Raw genomic sequence first — 18,632 nt, 5'->3', positions numbered from 1 at the left:
TTAGTATATCTATGCAAACTAGTAAGATTCCGAAGCAGCTGGCAAGTCAAATCAATCAAACGATCTGTAACTCACTCCAGTTTCACTCCAAACAACTTAAGCCCTTCATCTTCTTCATTATTATCGTCATCATCGGTTTCGTCTTCTCCTCTGTATCTATCCACCAACTCCATAAGCTGTTTGCATTTCTTCTTGGTATTACCGAGTTCTGAACTCAAGAACTCGTTTTCATTCTTCAAGCACTTGTTTTCGTCGAGTAATGCAGAGTATATAAAGGAGGAAGAAGTGGAGGAAGAACGTTGATCCTCATGGTGATGATCAATCCCAAGCCGTTGATGATGATCTTCTGGCTTCACCGTCGTTGTTGTTGGTACAACCTGATGATGAGACTTTTGGTGTGAGTGCGAGTGTGACCAATTCTTCCTTCTTCGTATATTGCACATAAGCTCTCTTTGTCCCTTTCGAAACATCTCGTTACTAAATTCCCATCTTATCGTCGTTACTTTCCGAAACCCCTACAATATTTTGTAATCACTCATTAATGTAATTACTAAATTGAATTCACGTAACAACTTCACATGTATAAATGCATCATGCAAATATGAAAATCAAAACGTTTCCAATACTAACGTACGTGTATGAAAACTGAACACAAATAGTTTTAAATTAACGTAATTAAAGCATACGATTAAGTAACCAACAAAAAAAAGAACACAAATGTTAATAATCATACACGTACGTAAGTATTGAGCTGTCGAACGAAGCTAGAGAAGTTGCAATGCTTGAAAAGTGTTGGTAAGAGATCTCTAGCGAATTCCGCCGGCTGCCACACGACAAAACCGGTTCCGTCTCCGTTCCAAGATATAACCTCGTCCGTTGTCGGATCCTCAACCACCTTGTATGTCTTCACCAAGAATGGCGGTGGTATCGCCGGCGGCTGTAGCTCCACACTCGATGTTGGTTTTCCGGTCATAAACTCTAACGGCAATTTCTCTACGTCGTTAATGTTATCGTTACACCGTAGATGATGATGATCAGCTGCATCTTCCATAAACGAGAACTAATATTAATTTCTTGAAGAGAACAAGTGGTATAGTAGAAGATCTCAATCCAGAGAGACGTAACACGACTGCATAGAGGGAGAAAGAGACGTTATTTAGTTTTAATAAAGTGGTTGAGACAAGAATTAGGAATACTTTGAACCATTTTCAAGGAACATCATGCCTTATATCCACGTGAATTATTAATGTTAGAGCCTCTTTGAATATCTTATAATAGAAGTGGAGCTAATTCAACACTATTATTATATAAAGAATTTAGACATTTTCACTCGTAACTAATTTTAAGTTTGACTCCCATGATTTTTCGTAGTTTTTTTTTTTTACACTAATCATCGATAATACTTGTGTCATATTCAAAAAAAAAGTAAAAGAAATAAAATTCTCAAACATAACGCCGTATACTCGAATTTGGGTACAAATGATCCTTTCTATCCGGTTTATCTAAAAGACATTTGGATTGAATTTTGTGTAACTTATATAATATTCGTCCTAACTGGTTTACATGGAAACACTAGTCGTTGCATTTACCAACCGAGCTAAATTTTCAATCTATTTTAAGTTGTAACGTGTGTGTTTTACTAGACGTCTAAGAAACGAAAGAAAATAACAAGAATCACGAGATATACGTGTGAATATACATATATAATTTAACTCTATATAATATATACCAGTTGGTAAAATTGGACACTGTGATATGAAGCAACTAGTTTGGACCCCCTTAGGTGTGGTGATACTGTCAATTTACAAAAACAATGAATGCAAATCATGCATTTTATTTATTTATCATGTTTACCTCTTTGTAAAATTTTGTTTAGGATCATGACAAATCGAGTATTAGATTTCTGTCTTTTTCCTTTCTTCAAAATTGATGACTATCTTTTTTGACTTTTCATGCTTTGCAAATTACTACTTTCTACACCTTACCTTATTTATCTTCAATTCTATAATTCGTGTGCGATTCTAACATAATATTTTTTAGAAAGAAAAACAAAAAAAACAAGTGCAGTTAAAAAAAAAAGAGGCTCAATTGATCGGCAAGAAAAGTCACAAAATGATCATTCATCATAGTCGAATATGATCATTTCATTAGGTTATGGTATCGTGATCATATCACTAAGTTTAGCTAGGGTATATCGTAAAAGTAAATTTATAGAAAATATTCCAATCTTGACAATAAAAAAAAAAAAGAAGAGATTCCAAATTCAAAATATAATTCAGTTTGGATGTTTTACTTACAGTTAAATATAGTTTTAATACAGAGAAGTGATTAATATTGTTCGGGTGAAAATAGGATTTCTCGGAATCGTTTCGCGTTTTTGTGAAATAGAGAATTTTCTAAGACATTTTGGACTACACCAAAACAAATATACATGCAAATTTGAAGCGATTAAAAATGCTTTTAAAAATCGGTGTGATAATTTTTGGGATATCTTCCGACGTTCAAGAGATCATAACGACGACTATGTGATTGATCAAAGTGTCAAGAAACAAAACATAAGGATTACTTCATTCCTAGACTAGCTTGACGATAGTCTACTTTCTATTCATTATTTTTTGGTAATTATTTTAACTAGGCGAAACTCGGAAAAAAGTTTACACAAGCTAGTAGATTTTACTAAACCGGATTACCGGATCATTGGTACATATCTAACAGACTGGTGAAGTGCAACATACCGGGCTAGCTGATTTAAAGGAGATGGGTATATGTTGTCCACGAGTATAAATTAATTGCATTGTTTACACCAATTTGAGGAATTGTATATGGGCATGGAATAAAATATAGATATATTATTTTCTACATGACATAATTAAGTAATTTTAAGTTAATGTCGTTATTGTCAAAATATGTAATGCAAGAAAGGAAAGGAATCACCTTGAGATCTCTCTATTGGTCAAAGTAGCACTGATGCATTTCAATCTATTGGTGAATAAACTTGAAGAAGGGATTGCCGACAATCTTCCCTTGACGGCGTGTACTATCCACGCGTCTCTAGAAGAGAAAATGCAAAAACATGTTTTTTAAAGGAGAGATCGAATAAATAAAAAATCCTAAAACTTAGGTTCTATTATTTCGTTTTTACATCCACATAAAGTAAAAGAAAAGAAGTTATTTGTTGAACCGTAAGGGCCGGATCACAAAGCTCCATGCTATTTGGATATGTAGAGCTCAAATCCCAGACTTTTTCACCCTTTTAGACAAAAAAAATATAGTTTAGCGCATGTTGAATGCGAATTTCGCTCATAGAGATGGTCAGATGGATGGTGAGATACAACATTAAACTGAAATTTTTAGCATTAAAAAAAAAAACATTACTTTTTGAAGTACATTTGTTGACTTGAAGAAAAATGAAGTGCATGGAATTCAGTCAGAGATTGCACTAGACTAAAGACAAAGCTCCCTTGCTTTTAATTGGGCCGGGTCAGCTTAATTTTATTGACTTTATATTATTCTTTATTTGCATGCGTCACCTTTTTCTTAGTGAAACCAAACTAAGAAGAAAACACAAAATGTACTTATATGACATTGGTCTGTCACTTCCCTCACCTACTCTTAGTTTGATTTTCACTTCAGACGTGTTATTCATCACCGAAATGATTAAATGATACCCTTCGTATATATCTTTTTGCTATCAAATTTCAAGAACAAACAGTGTGTTTTTTAAAAAAAATAATAAGAATAGTAATCAATGGTAGGATTTGCACCCATTACCCTGATAAGTAATAACTGATTTACAAATGTATTTGTTGAATGTTATGCTCTTACAACTCAAAATGGTCAAGATCTGTATACGCCGAGTGTGAGGAACTGTGTATTCTTTTTATTTCCGCTTACTATACTATGTTTGTTCTGTGAGTAAACCCAAGGAGAAGTTTATTCATGCTCAAAAGAGCTCTAATAAGATATCTAAAATAGATTGAAAATGAAATAGCTGATTGGAGCTATATTTAGTGCAAGAAAGTAAAGAAAAGGCAAGGATTAATTGAAAACACCAAGATTAAATATTATTTGATTGAGCTCAATATCTCATGAAAGGGTGATGAAGAGAGTTGAAAAAAATAACAACTCCCAAAGTTACTTCATTCCATTGCCATTACACATATCTATGAATACCTCTTTGTTTAACCAAAATAAAAAAAATTAAAAAAAAAATCTATGAATTCCTATTTGTTTGAAACCCTAATTACATGGACTATGGGTTTCTCATGATACATTGGGCTTGTTTCATGTGCTTTAGTATGTTCAACTCCATAGAGAAATAGTTTCGAGCTAGAGGTCATTTCAGGTTCCATATGACATATGAGCCAGAACAAAAACCACGCCAAAGATAAAAAGCGTAATACTTGAGACCATTACGAAGCCCGCCCATTTATGGCCCAATAAACAAAAGGCTAAAAGCGTCCGTCCACTTAAAACCCTTGGTCAGCTTACACTTAAATGCGATTGGCTTATCCTCCGTTAAAAAGACCAAGTAAATCAGTCAACACGCATCTCTGCCGTCGATACGTTACATCTTCGAGATCCGACGGCTGAGAAGCAATTAAACTCGTGGACTTCGAGCGGAAGAGATAATGCTGAGGCGCGTGTGGCACAGTCGCCTACCCAATTTGCAAAACAGAAATGAGATTTTGAAAGTTGCAAAGAGAAGACAACAATTGTATGGTCTCAGTAAGGTAAGGCAAAATATGGCTTCGTCTCCAAAGATAGGCATCGGAATTGGCTCCGTGTCGACTCACCGAGTCGCCGCCGCGTCATCCGCCCTCTCTCCTCCGCCTCACCTCTTCTTCCTCACTACTTCTAGACGTCGCGACGCCTCCTTCATCCTCCGCCAACAAACCCGAACTCGCTCCGATTCCTACCGCCTCCGAGTCTCCGCCGCCAATTCGCCGTCTTCTTCAGGTATCTTAGGACTTACTCTTTTGCTTGTTCATTGAGGTTTTTGTGCAGTGTTGCTACTTGGGGAGGAGCACATAAGTAATCGAGCTCTGTGCTGGTCCTATAACTCTTCAATTTTTGCAGGAGAGATTATCGAGAACGTAGTGATTATAGGCTCCGGTCCCGCCGGATACACGGCCGCAATATACGCGGCGCGCGCTAATTTGAAGCCGGTGGTTTTCGAAGGGTATCAGATGGGCGGAGTTCCCGGCGGACAATTGATGACAACCACCGAGGTTGAGAATTTCCCGGGATTCCCCGAGGGGATTACGGGTCCGGATTTAATGGAGAGGTGAGAAATTGGACATGAGCGATATCATATCATGCATTTTGATTATTTCGTAGTTTGCAGCTGTAAAGAGATCATTTCCTGAGACGATTTGGTTTTGTGTTATGTGTTTAATGTGTAGAATGAGGAAGCAAGCTGAGCGGTGGGGAGCAGAGTTGTATCCAGAAGATGTGGAATCTCTTAGTGTCAAAACCGCTCCCTTTACTGTGCAAAGTAGTGAACGTAAGGTGATTATCTTTCTTGGTGTGCCTCTCTTTTTGTCAATTCGAAGTAGATATAGAATGCAGGTTTGATATGTGATATAAATGTGTGTTTTATCCATGAAGGAAGTTATTTACTTTGTGCAAATGTCTTTTGGTTTGTTTTTCTTCCCCTGGAAACAACTTTTTTTCGATACCATTAAAGGTAAGAGTGTTGATTGTGTTGGAGATTTTGTTAGTTTTTTAAAATGTCCATGCTTTAATTGCTTTGATGGACATAAGCTTTTACGAAAAAACTGTGAGTCTATTACAGTCTTCAAAACTGGCAACCAAAATGATGGTTGGATTTTCTTGGCTTGAGCTCTTTTCCGATGTTGTTGTCATTTGGGATTGATTTTGTAGGTCAAGTGCCATAGTATCATTTATGCCACTGGAGCTACAGCAAAGAGGCTGGGGCTACCTCGAGAGGAAGAATTCTGGAGTAGGGGAATTAGTGCTTGTGCAATCTGTGATGGAGCTTCGCCTTTGTTCAAGGGGCAAGTACTCGCGGTGGTTGGAGGAGGAGATACGGCGACAGAGGAAGCTTTGTACCTCACAAAATATGCTCGTCATGTTCATTTGCTTGTTCGCAGAGGCCAGTTGAGAGCATCCAAGGCTATGCAAGATAGGTGAGTTTTTACAGGTTATTGTGTTAGTAGCTTCTGAGTCATACTCTACTCTTCTTCTTTGACTTCGGAAGAGAAACGGTTAACAAATCTGTAAATGGTTGTCCTAGTTTAGGAAATGTGGGTCGTCAGGCTATAGAATCAGGAAACCAAATCAGAATAGGCCGAGGCAACTTTGTATGGCTATCTGGGTTTATGCGCCCATTGTCTATAATGAGTGTCTTTGGTGCCTGTAGTGACTGTAATTAACATGTTCCATGCAAATCTGTACATTTGGATGTTTCTGGGTATGCCTTTGGCTATGAATTCCATTTCAAGTATATCGATAACCAACCAGTAAAGTGCGTATCTCCTTTGATGGCTTTTGGAATTATAGACTAATGAGCACACTGTAAGTTGAGTCTTTTCAACACCCTGAGTGTTTTTTTAACAGGTTGGTTATGGCGAATGTTTCAGAGTGATCAACAATCCAAACATCACAGTGCATTACAACACGGAAACGGTGGACGTATTGAGCAACACCAAGGGACAGATGTCTGGCATTCTACTCAGAAGACTTGATACCGGAGAAGAAACTGAGCTGGAGGCGAAAGGATTGTTTTATGGAATAGGGCATTCGCCAAACAGTCAGTTGTTGGAAGGCCAAGTCGAACTTGACAGTTCGGGGTACGTGTTGGTTCGAGAAGGATCATCGAATACATCAGTGGAAGGTGTATTTGCTGCAGGAGACGTACAGGTTATGCTTTGGAACTTTAAGCCATCTTTTAGTATTTCTATTAACTCTTTGAAGTCATATTGGTTCGATAATTGTGTGAGCTAATTTGTCACTCTAGGACCATGAATGGAGACAAGCTGTAACTGCTGCTGGATCAGGATGCATAGCTGCTTTGTCAGCCGAGAGATACCTCACAAGTAACAATCTTCTTGTTGAATTTCACCAGGTAAGAATTGTTGTCAAAAAAGTCTAAAATCTTATGCACATTTCACAAGGCTTACACTCTTTCATGTTCATGTTCTACCACATGACAGCCGCAAACTGAAGAGGCCAAGAAAGAATTCACACAGCGCGATGTCCAAGAAAAGTTTGACATCACTTCTACAAAGCATCGGGGACAGGTGAATTTTTCATTTTCCGTGCTGTTAACATATGAACCGTAAATTAGTATCTACAATCATTTTCTCTGCCTCACATCCTCTTCTCCTTTTTTTCCCCCTGCTTTTCAGTATGCTCTTAGAAAATTATACCATGAGAGTCCAAGAGTTATATGTGTATTATACACTTCACCAACATGTGGCCCCTGTAGAACTCTGAAGCCTATTTTGAACAAGGTGATCCTTCCTGACTAAAACATTAGTCAGAAATTAAATCATTGGAAGAGATCTTAGCTGGACTGATTTTCTAACCGTCAGTCCATTTCATCTTAATGTTGCTTCAGGTGGTCGATGAGTATCACGATGATGTGCACTTTGTTGAGATTGACATCGAGGAAGATCAAGAAATTGCTGAAGCAGCCGGAATCATGGGAACGCCATGTGTACAGTTCTTCAAGAACAAGGAAATGCTCAGGTTGGGCTGTGTACAATAATTAATAGGATCGTATAGATTATTGTGTTCAGGTTTGTCTAAAGACTACGAGTCTGTGCAGGACTATATCGGGTGTGAAGATGAAGAAAGAGTACCGGGAATTCATCGAGGCAAATAAATAAGGACACCAGATAGATTTGATTGTTTCTGGCAGATGCCAAATCCTAATATCATGATTCAGTTTTGTTCATTCAAATACTTTGGAGTAACTGGAGCAACGCCATTGAATCTCAAATAGAAACATCATCTTAAGCTGCACGCATAATGTGTTACAATTTGCTTTTTCATTTTACAAAGTCTACTACCCGCCTCTAATTGGACGGGTCAGATTCAGTTTCAGGGACATCGTCAAGGATGAAGGGACCAAGTCTACCTGTCCTAAACAAAGTAAGAAATTTCTTGGACACCATTAACCTAGCTTCTGATGCTTTGTTAGGAATCTTCAATGCCTTTTGTAGAACTTCAAACTGCTGCTCTATCAAACATTCCAAATCATTCTCATCCTCTGTGTTCCCATCGAATTCTGAAAGAGTTGTGTATAGTGATCGTTGCACTTCTGAGATCATATCCTGTAGATGACAAGGAACCTCAATAGGTTAAGACAATATCAGGAAGGAAAGCAACCTAGAGATATAAGCTAGTTATGCTAACCCCAACATAGCGCAGAGCAGATGAATCTGGTTGTTTGGATCTCTGGTGTCGAAGATCCTGTAAATTGTAACTTGGTTTATCGACGCAGTCTGCATGAGACCCTTCGTTTCTTCCCTCGAATAAATACTTCCAATGTAGAGGAGTCCCTCGAGTGTTTAAAATAGCAAGAAAGTATTGAGCAATCCGCTCTTCACCCGCTACTGAATCTTTAACAGACCCTGAGAATGTAAGAAATTTAAGTAAGTTGATGAACTAAATATAGTGCACGGTTTTACAGCTTCTAGCTCCAAGAAGAAAGAAGAGCAAGGAAATAAAGATAGATAAGAACCTGAAAGTGCAAGCTTCAATCCCGTTTCGATATCGGGGATACTTGGGACCAACACACCAGGGGAGTCTAGAACATATATGCTAGGTCGATGAGCAATCTGTTACCAAATGACTTTCTCAGTACTTGTTCAAAAAAATATCATGTTGAAGTGTAGAGCACAAGCATTAAACCCTCAAACAACTAAAGAGCAAAAGGGTAAATAAAAGAAGGGAACCAACAGATATTGACCTTGAAACCAGCAATATCTTGTGTAACACCAGGCAATGGACCAACCGTGGCTCTCTTTAATCTATCCTTCACTGTGCACATAATACATATATCGAAATAAGTCATGTGACATTCCATTCATCATTTCATGGATGCAATAACGAACTTATTACTACGAGCTTTGAGACATGGGATTCAGAGTTGAGAACATATTTCTTGAAATGTGCACTTCACACTGCCTATAAAGCCGAGTCAATAATTCTCTTACCAGGAAATCGAGCTGCTGCGATTTGATGAACCGAATTAATCAGTGCAGATTTTCCAACATTGGGGACACCAACCACCATCACTAGTAAAGTAGGCTCCCTCGCAATCACTTCCTTGAGCTTCAACTCGACGAGATCAAGCAACTATATTGAAAAGGTAACTTCTTTATGCGCAAAAAGTAGGAATCCTTATCAAAATCATGTGTGTGATGAAACTATTACTGATTTACTAAAGGGACGAACATAGATGTAAAGATGATCATCTAACCTTCTTGACAGAGCTTCTGCTATGGGCATTGATGGCAATACAATCTTGCTGCTTGGATTCGAAATGATGGGTCCATTTCTACAAACACCATCAAAATTGCAGAAACATTTCAGAAACTCGGACCTCACAGATACTAACAAGAATGAAACAGTAGGGACACAGAAATTCACATTGAGAACATTAGGGTTTGCTAGATCTTTCTTGTTCAGAGCTATAATACGCCTCTTCGCTGACAATTGGGACTGTAGGTCCTCGTTCGCCGATGACAAAGGAATCTACCAAAATGGACAACGAAAAATCAGATTGATCCTCTCACAGTTATGTGGATTGAATGGAAAGATAGTGTTGAGTGTGTGTGTACGGACACGGGCATCGCGAACTTCGATAACGAGATCGGAGAGCTTGAGACGGTTGCGGATGGCGCGAGTTGCGGCGGCCATATGACCGGGAAACCAATTGATTGCACCGGCGTCTTTGGCGAAGCTCATTCCGCCGATCAAACCCTTCTTCACTACCTTCTTCAACCCCATCACAGATTTCTCCGGCGACAACAGCTTCAGTGAAAGGGGTTTTGCTGAGGTTTTTCAGCTCCTCACTACAACAACAACAAAAAAAGGAAGAAAAAAAAAACACCGGAGCAAATGTGGTTATAGGATTTGGGCTGTAATGTATTTTAAATATAAGTTGGGTTAAACTAATATGGGCTTTATTTCATCTATTTTGGTTGTGTATCAAAATAATCTTGACGACCCACACGCTAAACCACATTTTTGGGGATGTATTGTGTTTTTATATAATACAGGATTCCAGTTCTATGTATCAAAACAATGTTTGGTTTTTCTTTGGTTTAAACGTAGAAAAACATAATCGGTCTTGAAACGATTAATTAGCTCGTGAATGGACCAAAACTCAGCTCTATTTGGGAACAAACTCATTTGGACATGCCGTACATGCATGCATGTACATCATACCTTCAATTTATGGTAAAGGCCACAAATATACAGTATAATTGCTACCCATGCCCATGAAGCAATTTATTTGCATTTCAGTTCACTAAAAGTCTACAACTTCTCTATCTATCTGATTTAACCAAAAAATAAAACTTCTCTTAAGAAAAAAGGTAAGAAACTTTAGCACACATATTTACATATGTGATTATATGTGATTATAGTACCATAATGATTCTAATATCTGTACGACAACTGAGAAGATATCTCTTTTGTTAAGCTTAACAGTGAATACAGTTGTTTAACTAACATAATTACCATCAAATTGCATCTAATTTGGGTGAGTCTTCTAGGAACACACTAATTATTAGTCATAGTTGATGGAAAGAAGATCATCATTAATTACAGTTTTGGACATTATGAGTTGTTAATTTTATTATTCTGAATAATAATTTTTGTATTACTAAGATAAAAAAAAAATCACTACTTTTGTCGGTCCAAGATCCAACCAAATTTTTTTCCTTCTCGAGCTGGATATCTCATGCATACAAATATCCCGTGAAAATATCTCATGCATGGAAATATCTTCCATGTTGTCTTTTCTTTCTGTTTGACTCTAAACCTAATTATAGGATAATGTTTTTTTCTTACAAAAATATAAATTTCTATGTACTATTACGTGGACGTGTGTTTATACGAATATATAAGTTATATAACACCAATGATAGAAAGAAAGTTAATCAATTATGAGAAGAAAAAGTATTATTTTGTTCGGGATCGGACGTTAGCATATTTCAGATCTGTGGTGTTTGATCTTCTCTAACCTGTAAAGATATATAAGACCAATGGACAAATATAAGACAATCGATTAATTATTTTTTAATTTGCACTTTATAGGTTAACAACAAAAAAAATTGCACTTTATATAGTGTCGACTATAGATATTAAATATCTTAGCCACGTTGACCTCTTCAATTATTAGATGTTCTTATTCCGCTTCGTAATGAGGCATCGAACTAAAGAAATCGTAATCCTTTACATTATGAATTGTCTCGACTATGAAACAAAATTTTGAATTGAAATAACCTTAAAGCTACTAGAGTACTAGTAATATACTATATATGCATATATATGTGAATCGTGAGAAACTTAAAGGCTCATTTTGTGTACGTAAATGAGATACACTATCATATAGATCGAAGCAAGATCATTTTTTTTCTCGTCATAAAATATGATTATCTATCGCAACGCTGTTAAAATGTAATGAATGAGTTATCTATTAATAATTATGATCTCTAAACGTAACCTAAGCAAAATATGAACAGTATCAGAAATCTGTAGAGATACAAATCTTTGGATAATATAGAATAGGGGAGTCGAGTGATGATTGATCTATGTGACCAAAGGCATGTTACCACTAAGATTCAACGATCGCCTGTTTATGTATTTGGTTGGACTTGACTCTTGAGGCACCATATGAGGCCATCCTTAATTTTATATTTGTACTTTTATTTTATTTAATTATTTATCAATGTAAACTTTAGCAATTTTAAAATGGAAGGTAGACCAGTTTAAGGATACAATAACATAAATTTAACCCATATGAAAAAAAAAAAATTAGGACAGTAATTAAGGCTTTAAGGATAAATAATTTGCCTACGTTTTTCTTATTATAAATTTATTCACTCGAAAATCATGTTTTACCATCGCCAAATTGAGCTAAGCTAGTCCGTAGTGATTTCTCCTTTTACGCCGGATCCACTAGTTAAGTATTAGATATACACATTACAGTGGTTTTACTCTTTGGCAAAAATAATGTATATTAATTAATGTAAAACTTTCTGTTCTATTTAGTACCTTTTAACAAAACAAAACAAAAGAGTTTCTGTTTTTATTATATGCATATTAACGCGTGTCAGATATATATAAGTGTAGATTGTATAAACACTAATTAATCATAAACAATGTATACTGTATACATGTATACATATATGCCGTGGCAAGAGAATTCAGATTTGCCAACCAAAAGCGCATCGCTCCATATAATATTATAATGCATTACCTTTCATATCAAATATTATCATGCATATCATTATCTGTTATTCCATCAGAAATGCAAATTAATATGCATACATATTCCTCCTACACGATATATAAGATAAAAACAAAAAAATATTTCTAAGAATATTTTCATAATAAGAATAAGTATTAAGATATTATATCAATAACAAAAATATATTTAGAAAAATATTATAAATAAATAACGAGATTTGATAATTATGTTTCATATACTATACTAATTACTGTAATTGTTTTTCTACATGTCATTATATATATATATATATATGAAAAGGTGGTGGAAAAGATCCGTTGTCAAAAAAAAAAAAAATATATTGAGCGGATAGTATATATGAAGTCAGAAGCGTACACGATGCAGATTAGATTTGCCTGAAGAAAAGTGCCAATATTAAAATTCTAAAGATGAGGCATGTGTTCATGATGTGTTCTATCTGTAATCAGGTAATATAGGCTACTTTTCTTTTTGTTAAATTGATTGATTAACAAAAGTTATTTAATTATATGGATGAATGAAAGAATAGAATACAAGCTTATTCAAGAATGCAGCCATATATTATGTGTGTGATGATGTACTAGCTAGCCACATATTTTACGATAACTTTGCCGCCCGTTACCAAATTTAAGTACAAGTTAGTGATGAATGTTCAATTATTTGATGGTTAGGCATCGCTCGATCGAACTTCATATAGTTTCTAATTTTTGGAGACATTCAAAAATTCGTTTGTTTCGAATTTTGATTCACACAAATTATATATGTGCATGCCTAATTGTTCAGAACGACAAAAGGTTGATTATGGCAAGATCTTTTAAATCGGTCCGTGGAGAAGCAAACTCTCAACTATTTTTGGGAATATATCTGTTTTATTTGTTTAGAAAAGAAATGTAAACTGAGAATTCTAAGACGATTCCTTTTAAAACACATATGATCAGTAATTAAAGAGACGATATTGTCTATCTATGTTCAGTTGCATCAAACCAACATTGACGCAGATCTTGGAGCCGTGGGAATAAAAGAGAGACTATACAGTCCCAAATCGCCTTGTCAATATTAGGCGTGCGCTGGACAGTAGCGAGGTGCACATGCATGCGTTATGGTCCTTTACCGTTACGTTTTTTTCATATGTGGTAGGTGGTCGCTTGGAATACGTTGTGACGAGATTCTTGACAAGTCTCCCACTAATATCAGACCAAATGAAGAAAAAGTATGTAAAGGCAAGGAACAAGTGATCACAAGTTTGTAATATAAGTGAGGTCGTAAACATGAACTCAAAAATTAATATTCATAACTAAGTGTTTGTAATAAACGGTTTTGCCTTTGCCAAAATTGCAGACGATGGTTTGAATTGGTATAAGATAATTACATAGCGTATAAATTTCGTAGCTGGTACATATATGTTAAAGTCTATATAATTATAAAAAAAAATAACTCAAAAGGTTATATTAGCACATGCATTATAATAATTATACTAATGTTGAATCTTATTTGTTAACAAATGCATTTTTTAACGACGTTTATTTTTTCCTGTTAACTCAGGAAGTTAGCACATGCATTTCCTCCACCGTTTTTTGGAAATTTGCTGTTCTTTTCTTTTGTAATGGGAAAATCTTTACTGTGTCCTCAACATTTATCTCTATATGATGTAGCTATGACGCATATACGTATAGGACGATATGTATCTGTAAATCTGATTAATGATCTATGCATTTTATATTTCATATGATTAATTTTTAATAACCTGATTATTAAACTGATCATTTGCGTAACCCAACAACAACAAAATTACTTATAATCTGATGATTTTTATTTATCTAGAGCCCAAAAGTGTGGGGTGACTCAACCGATTAAAAGAGTGTTGTTACAGCATTATCGCATCTGATTTCGAATCCTAGGTGCTACACTTGAGAAGAGATGATTTAAACTTGTGGATCTGCTGCAAAAATTATCACATTTGATAATCAAAAGAACTACGATCATCAAAATTTTGGAGTTTGTTTAATGAAAAAAAGTACCTTTAATATAACTCGTGTAATCTAATTTGAGTAACCCATCATACAATAGGAATAGTAAAACATTAATGTATTTTTCCGTCCACCAAAACACAGTCAGAAAACAAAACACAGTAGGAAAACTGATAACCCCACATAATTAACTTGAAGATGAAGAAAGTTGCGAGTTGCGAGTTGCGAGTTGCGAGTAAAAAAATAAATACAAGACAAATGTGGACCTAAAAATGAAGGGAAACTTCCTAAAAGGGAGTTTTTGGCTTTGCGGCTGTTGATGAGTTTTTCAGACTTTGTCCCACTAAAGCCGACCCCTGTGGTTTTTTACGCTCTTTCCCACCTAACTTTTTTTCACGATCCACCCCTCATTTTCCATTTCCTTATATTTCTCCCCCATATCTATTTTAATACTAAACAATTTCCACTGGTTTTTAATCTTTCTTTTACAACATTTAATACTTTTTCCAAATTTTATTTCAACAAACGTCCACTTAGATAATTATTTAACTAAACAGAAGCGTAAAATCATATTTTATACTTTTTACATATTTGATTCTTTTTCCAACTTTTATTCATATATATACATGAAAAAGGTAAGCTTCACTAGGTATATAGTTTTTTTATACCTACAAGTGTAACTCATTTATTTGATGGTATCGTATGCTATATCTTGCATTAAAATATAAAGGTGTTTTGGTTATGAATTGACTCTTACACGTTACCACTCAAAACTCAAAAAAAGCAAGCGTGCTTTCTATTTGTTTAGTTTTTATACTAAGTCGCTCGCTGCGTTACACGTCAAAGCAAATTCGCTTTGCTCAAATTATAGAGTTTATAGTAATAAAGATCATTTTATAATAAAGACAACAAGAATCTTGAATTGGCATTAATCATGACGGACCATGTGGGGATCTTCATGCCTTGCATATAAGCAACCATAAACTAATAATCACATCCTTCTTTTCTTCATATTTAACAAAGACAAAAATACCACACATCAAATAAACAATTAGAAAAAACCTAGCATACATCGTCCTAGGCCCCTCTCACTATCGCTTACATATATTTCATAAACACAACACTATATGATAATACGTCACTAAAAGACATTTTCAAATTTTTTTAAAAAAGTCAACAATTCTCTTTGAACAAAAAAAAAACATTTTTATTTGATTTTATATTCTAAGAAGAAAAATACTGAGTTCAGGACCTCCGTTTTTGTCCGGGTTCATCATGTAAAACGCCTCCGAGTCACGACTCCCCACGACTCGTTCAAATCTACCTCTCATATACAACAACTCTCCAAGCTCCGTTCCACCACCATAACCACCACCGGACACGTCATCATCATCAATACTCTTCGCCGTCGTCGGAATAACCCCTGCTCCAACCGTAACCCTCGAAACCGTGTTCAACACGCGCCAATCCGTCTCTGTACACGCGCCACCACGCGACACCGCGTAGCCGCACTTCCTCCCGTTGCAATACATCGTCCATTTAGGCTCGTGGAAAAGCTTCGTCCCCGGCCGGTGACGTTTCTCGCACTCCAACGCGATCCTGACGAGTCCCGAAGACATCTCTTTGACGAGTGTTGCCGTTGACATGGCCAAGTCCAAGAGCAAGACCGGGTCGGATCTTGGATCGTACTGGACTGAAAACGTGACGTGTCCTCTACGGCGTCCGTACAACGTGCCGGTGACTCTTCTCCCGAGAGAAGACGATCCGCCGGTGACGAGTGAGATCAGTTGGTTAGAAACGCCGGAGGAAGAAGAAGACGGCGGAGAAGGAAGGGAGAGGAATTTGCAAGCGGGAATGTTAATGACGTTGATGAGAGAGCGTAAGAGAGAAGAAAGCTTCAAGTGGAGTTTCCCGATGTTGCGAGAGGAAGAAGACGAGGAGGAGGAGGAGGAGGAGACGGAGGAGCATCTCCGGCAGGGGACGAGGAAGAGTGCGTGCTCAGGGATAGTTGGGATCAAAGCGGACGAGGAAGGTGAACGAACGTGGGAGCCACGCGCCGGAGAAGTCGCCGGGTTGATCTTTCTTGTGTCGCAGCTGAAGCTTCTTTGAAGTGTGAGTTCTTGGTACTGCACCATTCTTTATTTGATATGTTTTGATTGATCCAGTAACAAAAATTTAAGAGAGATTGTTGTATATTTGAGTGTATGTATATTTTGAGGAAAGAAGAAAGGAAGAAAGCGGCCGACCAAAGTGATTATGAGTGTTCGAAGAGGTGTGGCCGATTTGTATGTGTATTTATACACATTTTACATGAATTTTTATTAAAAAAGCATATATTTGTGATTATGTTATTTATTGCCTATCATTTGAGATGCCCCAGTAAAACTAATTAAATACATATTGTTAGTTTATTGGGAATAACGTTAAACAGAAAACATTGAGTTAGTCTAAACAAATATCAGTTTTAGTATATTGCTTATTTTTAGCTACACGCATCGATACTCGTATGTGTATTTCTGTATGTGCTTAGATTATTTTTACCTTAAAACACTTTTGGAGGTAACAATGTTTAAGTATATATATTTATATAGGACTACTGTATTTCTTTTTTTCTTCTTTGGGTATGAATCGTATATTCGTATGATTGATGCGACTACGACTTTGTAGTTTGCTACTTTGGTTCATAAATTATAATAATTCAATATGTCTTTACAAGATAATTTAATTCACCATCATCATTCAAAGTCTCGCCTCCATTCGAAAATCTCAACCGTCTATTATGATGGACCGGGCTAACAAAATATTATCTTTTGGAATAATCCTTTTTAACTTACTTTATATATGAATTTTAATATGTTGACATTCGGATCAGATATTGACAAGGGACAACGCAACTGGAGTCGTTGAACTGTTTGGCTTTAAACGGTGTCGCAGAGATCCATTTCCATGTTGTCCCGGTCGTATGTAGTGATGTGGCCTTTTTTAGGCCGAATAGCGATGTGGCTAATAAATAAAAGAAAAATGTTTTTGCCTAAACAAAATAAATTGAGAGATCTATTTTAAAAAGAAATTAACCTCTGCGCAAAAATCAGCCAATCATGGTAAACTAACACCACAAAGACAGCATATGGCCATATCACCATATGTCAACTTTTTGGGTGAATTCATTCATATATGCAGATTTAAGTACGCGCGCGTGATTATGCAGATTTTAATGTGTGGATGAATTAAATCAAGGATAGTGCAGAGACCTAACTACCTTTGGAGTCATAAGCTAAGTATTTCAAAAATACCGTATACCTCAGATTTCTTTTTTATTTGTGTGTGGTAAACTGTACGTGTTTAGTATAATAACTAGATGAGATTTATAGTGTATGGAGGGAACATCACTACTTGATGACGGTAATATGAACGTATCACGTGAATAATTCAACATCTCACATTATATTGGAATTTACGATTCTAAATAAGAACTTAATCAAAAGAATATCGGAGACAAAGAAAGTAAATATATCAAAAGTGTATGTGTTCAACTATTAGAGAGTCACAAAATTCTTAGAATTGTGTTTGTGACAGTATATTGCATTATCGGTATGGTACTAACCGAAGATGGTCAATAACAGATGATAATTTATGAGCCATCAACTCGTTTCCTAACGGGATTATCTGAATGAGAACGGTTTTCGATTTCAAGAAAAGGAAATGAGTCAAGTAGATCGATCATTCCATCGCTTATTCTCATCGAGCGATAATTCTTAGCCATACTTAACTGATATTGCTTAATTAGACAGTTTGATTGAACCCTGCTAATTTAGAACATACTAAAGTATGAAAACATCAACTACGAATACTTCAACTGTCTTCAAGATCTCGTATTACGTTGAAATGTCAATATTGATTTAGAAATTAATTAAAGGAATATCGAGACAAAGAAGATAAGCACACTAAAAATCTACATACGTGTTCAATACATCTCAAAGTAAGTAGAGAACTACAACAACTTTTATAATTATGTGTTTGTAACAATATGTACATAAATATATTATATATGTGCGCATGTTTTGTTGTTTATATTTTTATGTGTTTAAAGTGTGATGCCACTATGTACCCATAAATTCGCACGTAACCTTGCTTTCATTAGAAAAACCAATTAATTTTTTTAGCACCATAACAATTCTAACTTTCTAAGCTAA

At 35.9% G+C, this 18,632-nt stretch overlaps 4 protein-coding genes across 4 annotated transcripts; 1 reads left to right on the top strand and 3 right to left on the bottom strand.

The window, feature by feature from the left end:
- Positions 1-8: 8 nt before the first annotated feature.
- LOC18026488 (heat stress transcription factor B-3) lies at positions 9-1,051 on the bottom strand. Its single transcript, XM_006411369.2, has 2 exons — positions 740-1,051; positions 9-515 (listed from the first exon to the last, which is right to left on the bottom strand). The coding sequence occupies exons 1-2, from the start codon at positions 1,049-1,051 to the stop codon at positions 72-74; spliced, it is 756 nt and encodes a 251-aa protein (XP_006411432.1). The 3' UTR covers positions 9-71.
- A 3,659-nt stretch (positions 1,052-4,710) lies between these two features.
- Positions 4,711-7,992, top strand: LOC18026487 (NADPH-dependent thioredoxin reductase 3). Its single transcript, XM_006411368.2, has 10 exons — positions 4,711-4,959; positions 5,080-5,287; positions 5,406-5,511; positions 5,887-6,152; positions 6,606-6,885; positions 6,983-7,090; positions 7,179-7,265; positions 7,374-7,478; positions 7,586-7,716; positions 7,796-7,992. The coding sequence occupies exons 1-10, from the start codon at positions 4,746-4,748 to the stop codon at positions 7,854-7,856; spliced, it is 1,566 nt and encodes a 521-aa protein (XP_006411431.1). The 5' UTR covers positions 4,711-4,745; the 3' UTR covers positions 7,857-7,992.
- A 47-nt stretch (positions 7,993-8,039) lies between these two features.
- LOC18026486 (short integuments 2, mitochondrial) lies at positions 8,040-10,042 on the bottom strand. The gene is made up of 8 exons (XM_006411367.2): positions 9,820-10,042; positions 9,625-9,729; positions 9,455-9,532; positions 9,189-9,330; positions 8,942-9,012; positions 8,714-8,810; positions 8,386-8,603; positions 8,040-8,303 (listed from the first exon to the last, which is right to left on the bottom strand). The coding sequence occupies exons 1-8, from the start codon at positions 9,982-9,984 to the stop codon at positions 8,046-8,048; spliced, it is 1,134 nt and encodes a 377-aa protein (XP_006411430.1). The 5' UTR covers positions 9,985-10,042; the 3' UTR covers positions 8,040-8,045.
- Positions 10,043-15,563: 5,521 nt separating this feature from the next.
- On the bottom strand, positions 15,564-16,691 carry LOC18026485 (protein MIZU-KUSSEI 1). The gene has a single exon (XM_006411366.2). The coding sequence runs from the start codon at positions 16,572-16,574 to the stop codon at positions 15,657-15,659; it is 918 nt and encodes a 305-aa protein (XP_006411429.1). The 5' UTR covers positions 16,575-16,691; the 3' UTR covers positions 15,564-15,656.
- Between the last annotated feature and the right edge of the window lie 1,941 nt (positions 16,692-18,632).

Source organism: Eutrema salsugineum, unplaced genomic scaffold, assembly GCF_000478725.1.
Source record: "Eutrema salsugineum unplaced genomic scaffold, Eutsalg1_0 scaffold_10, whole genome shotgun sequence".
NCBI lineage: Eukaryota > Viridiplantae > Streptophyta > Magnoliopsida > Brassicales > Brassicaceae > Eutrema > Eutrema salsugineum.
This window is presented reverse-complemented; position numbering and strand designations above follow the sequence as displayed.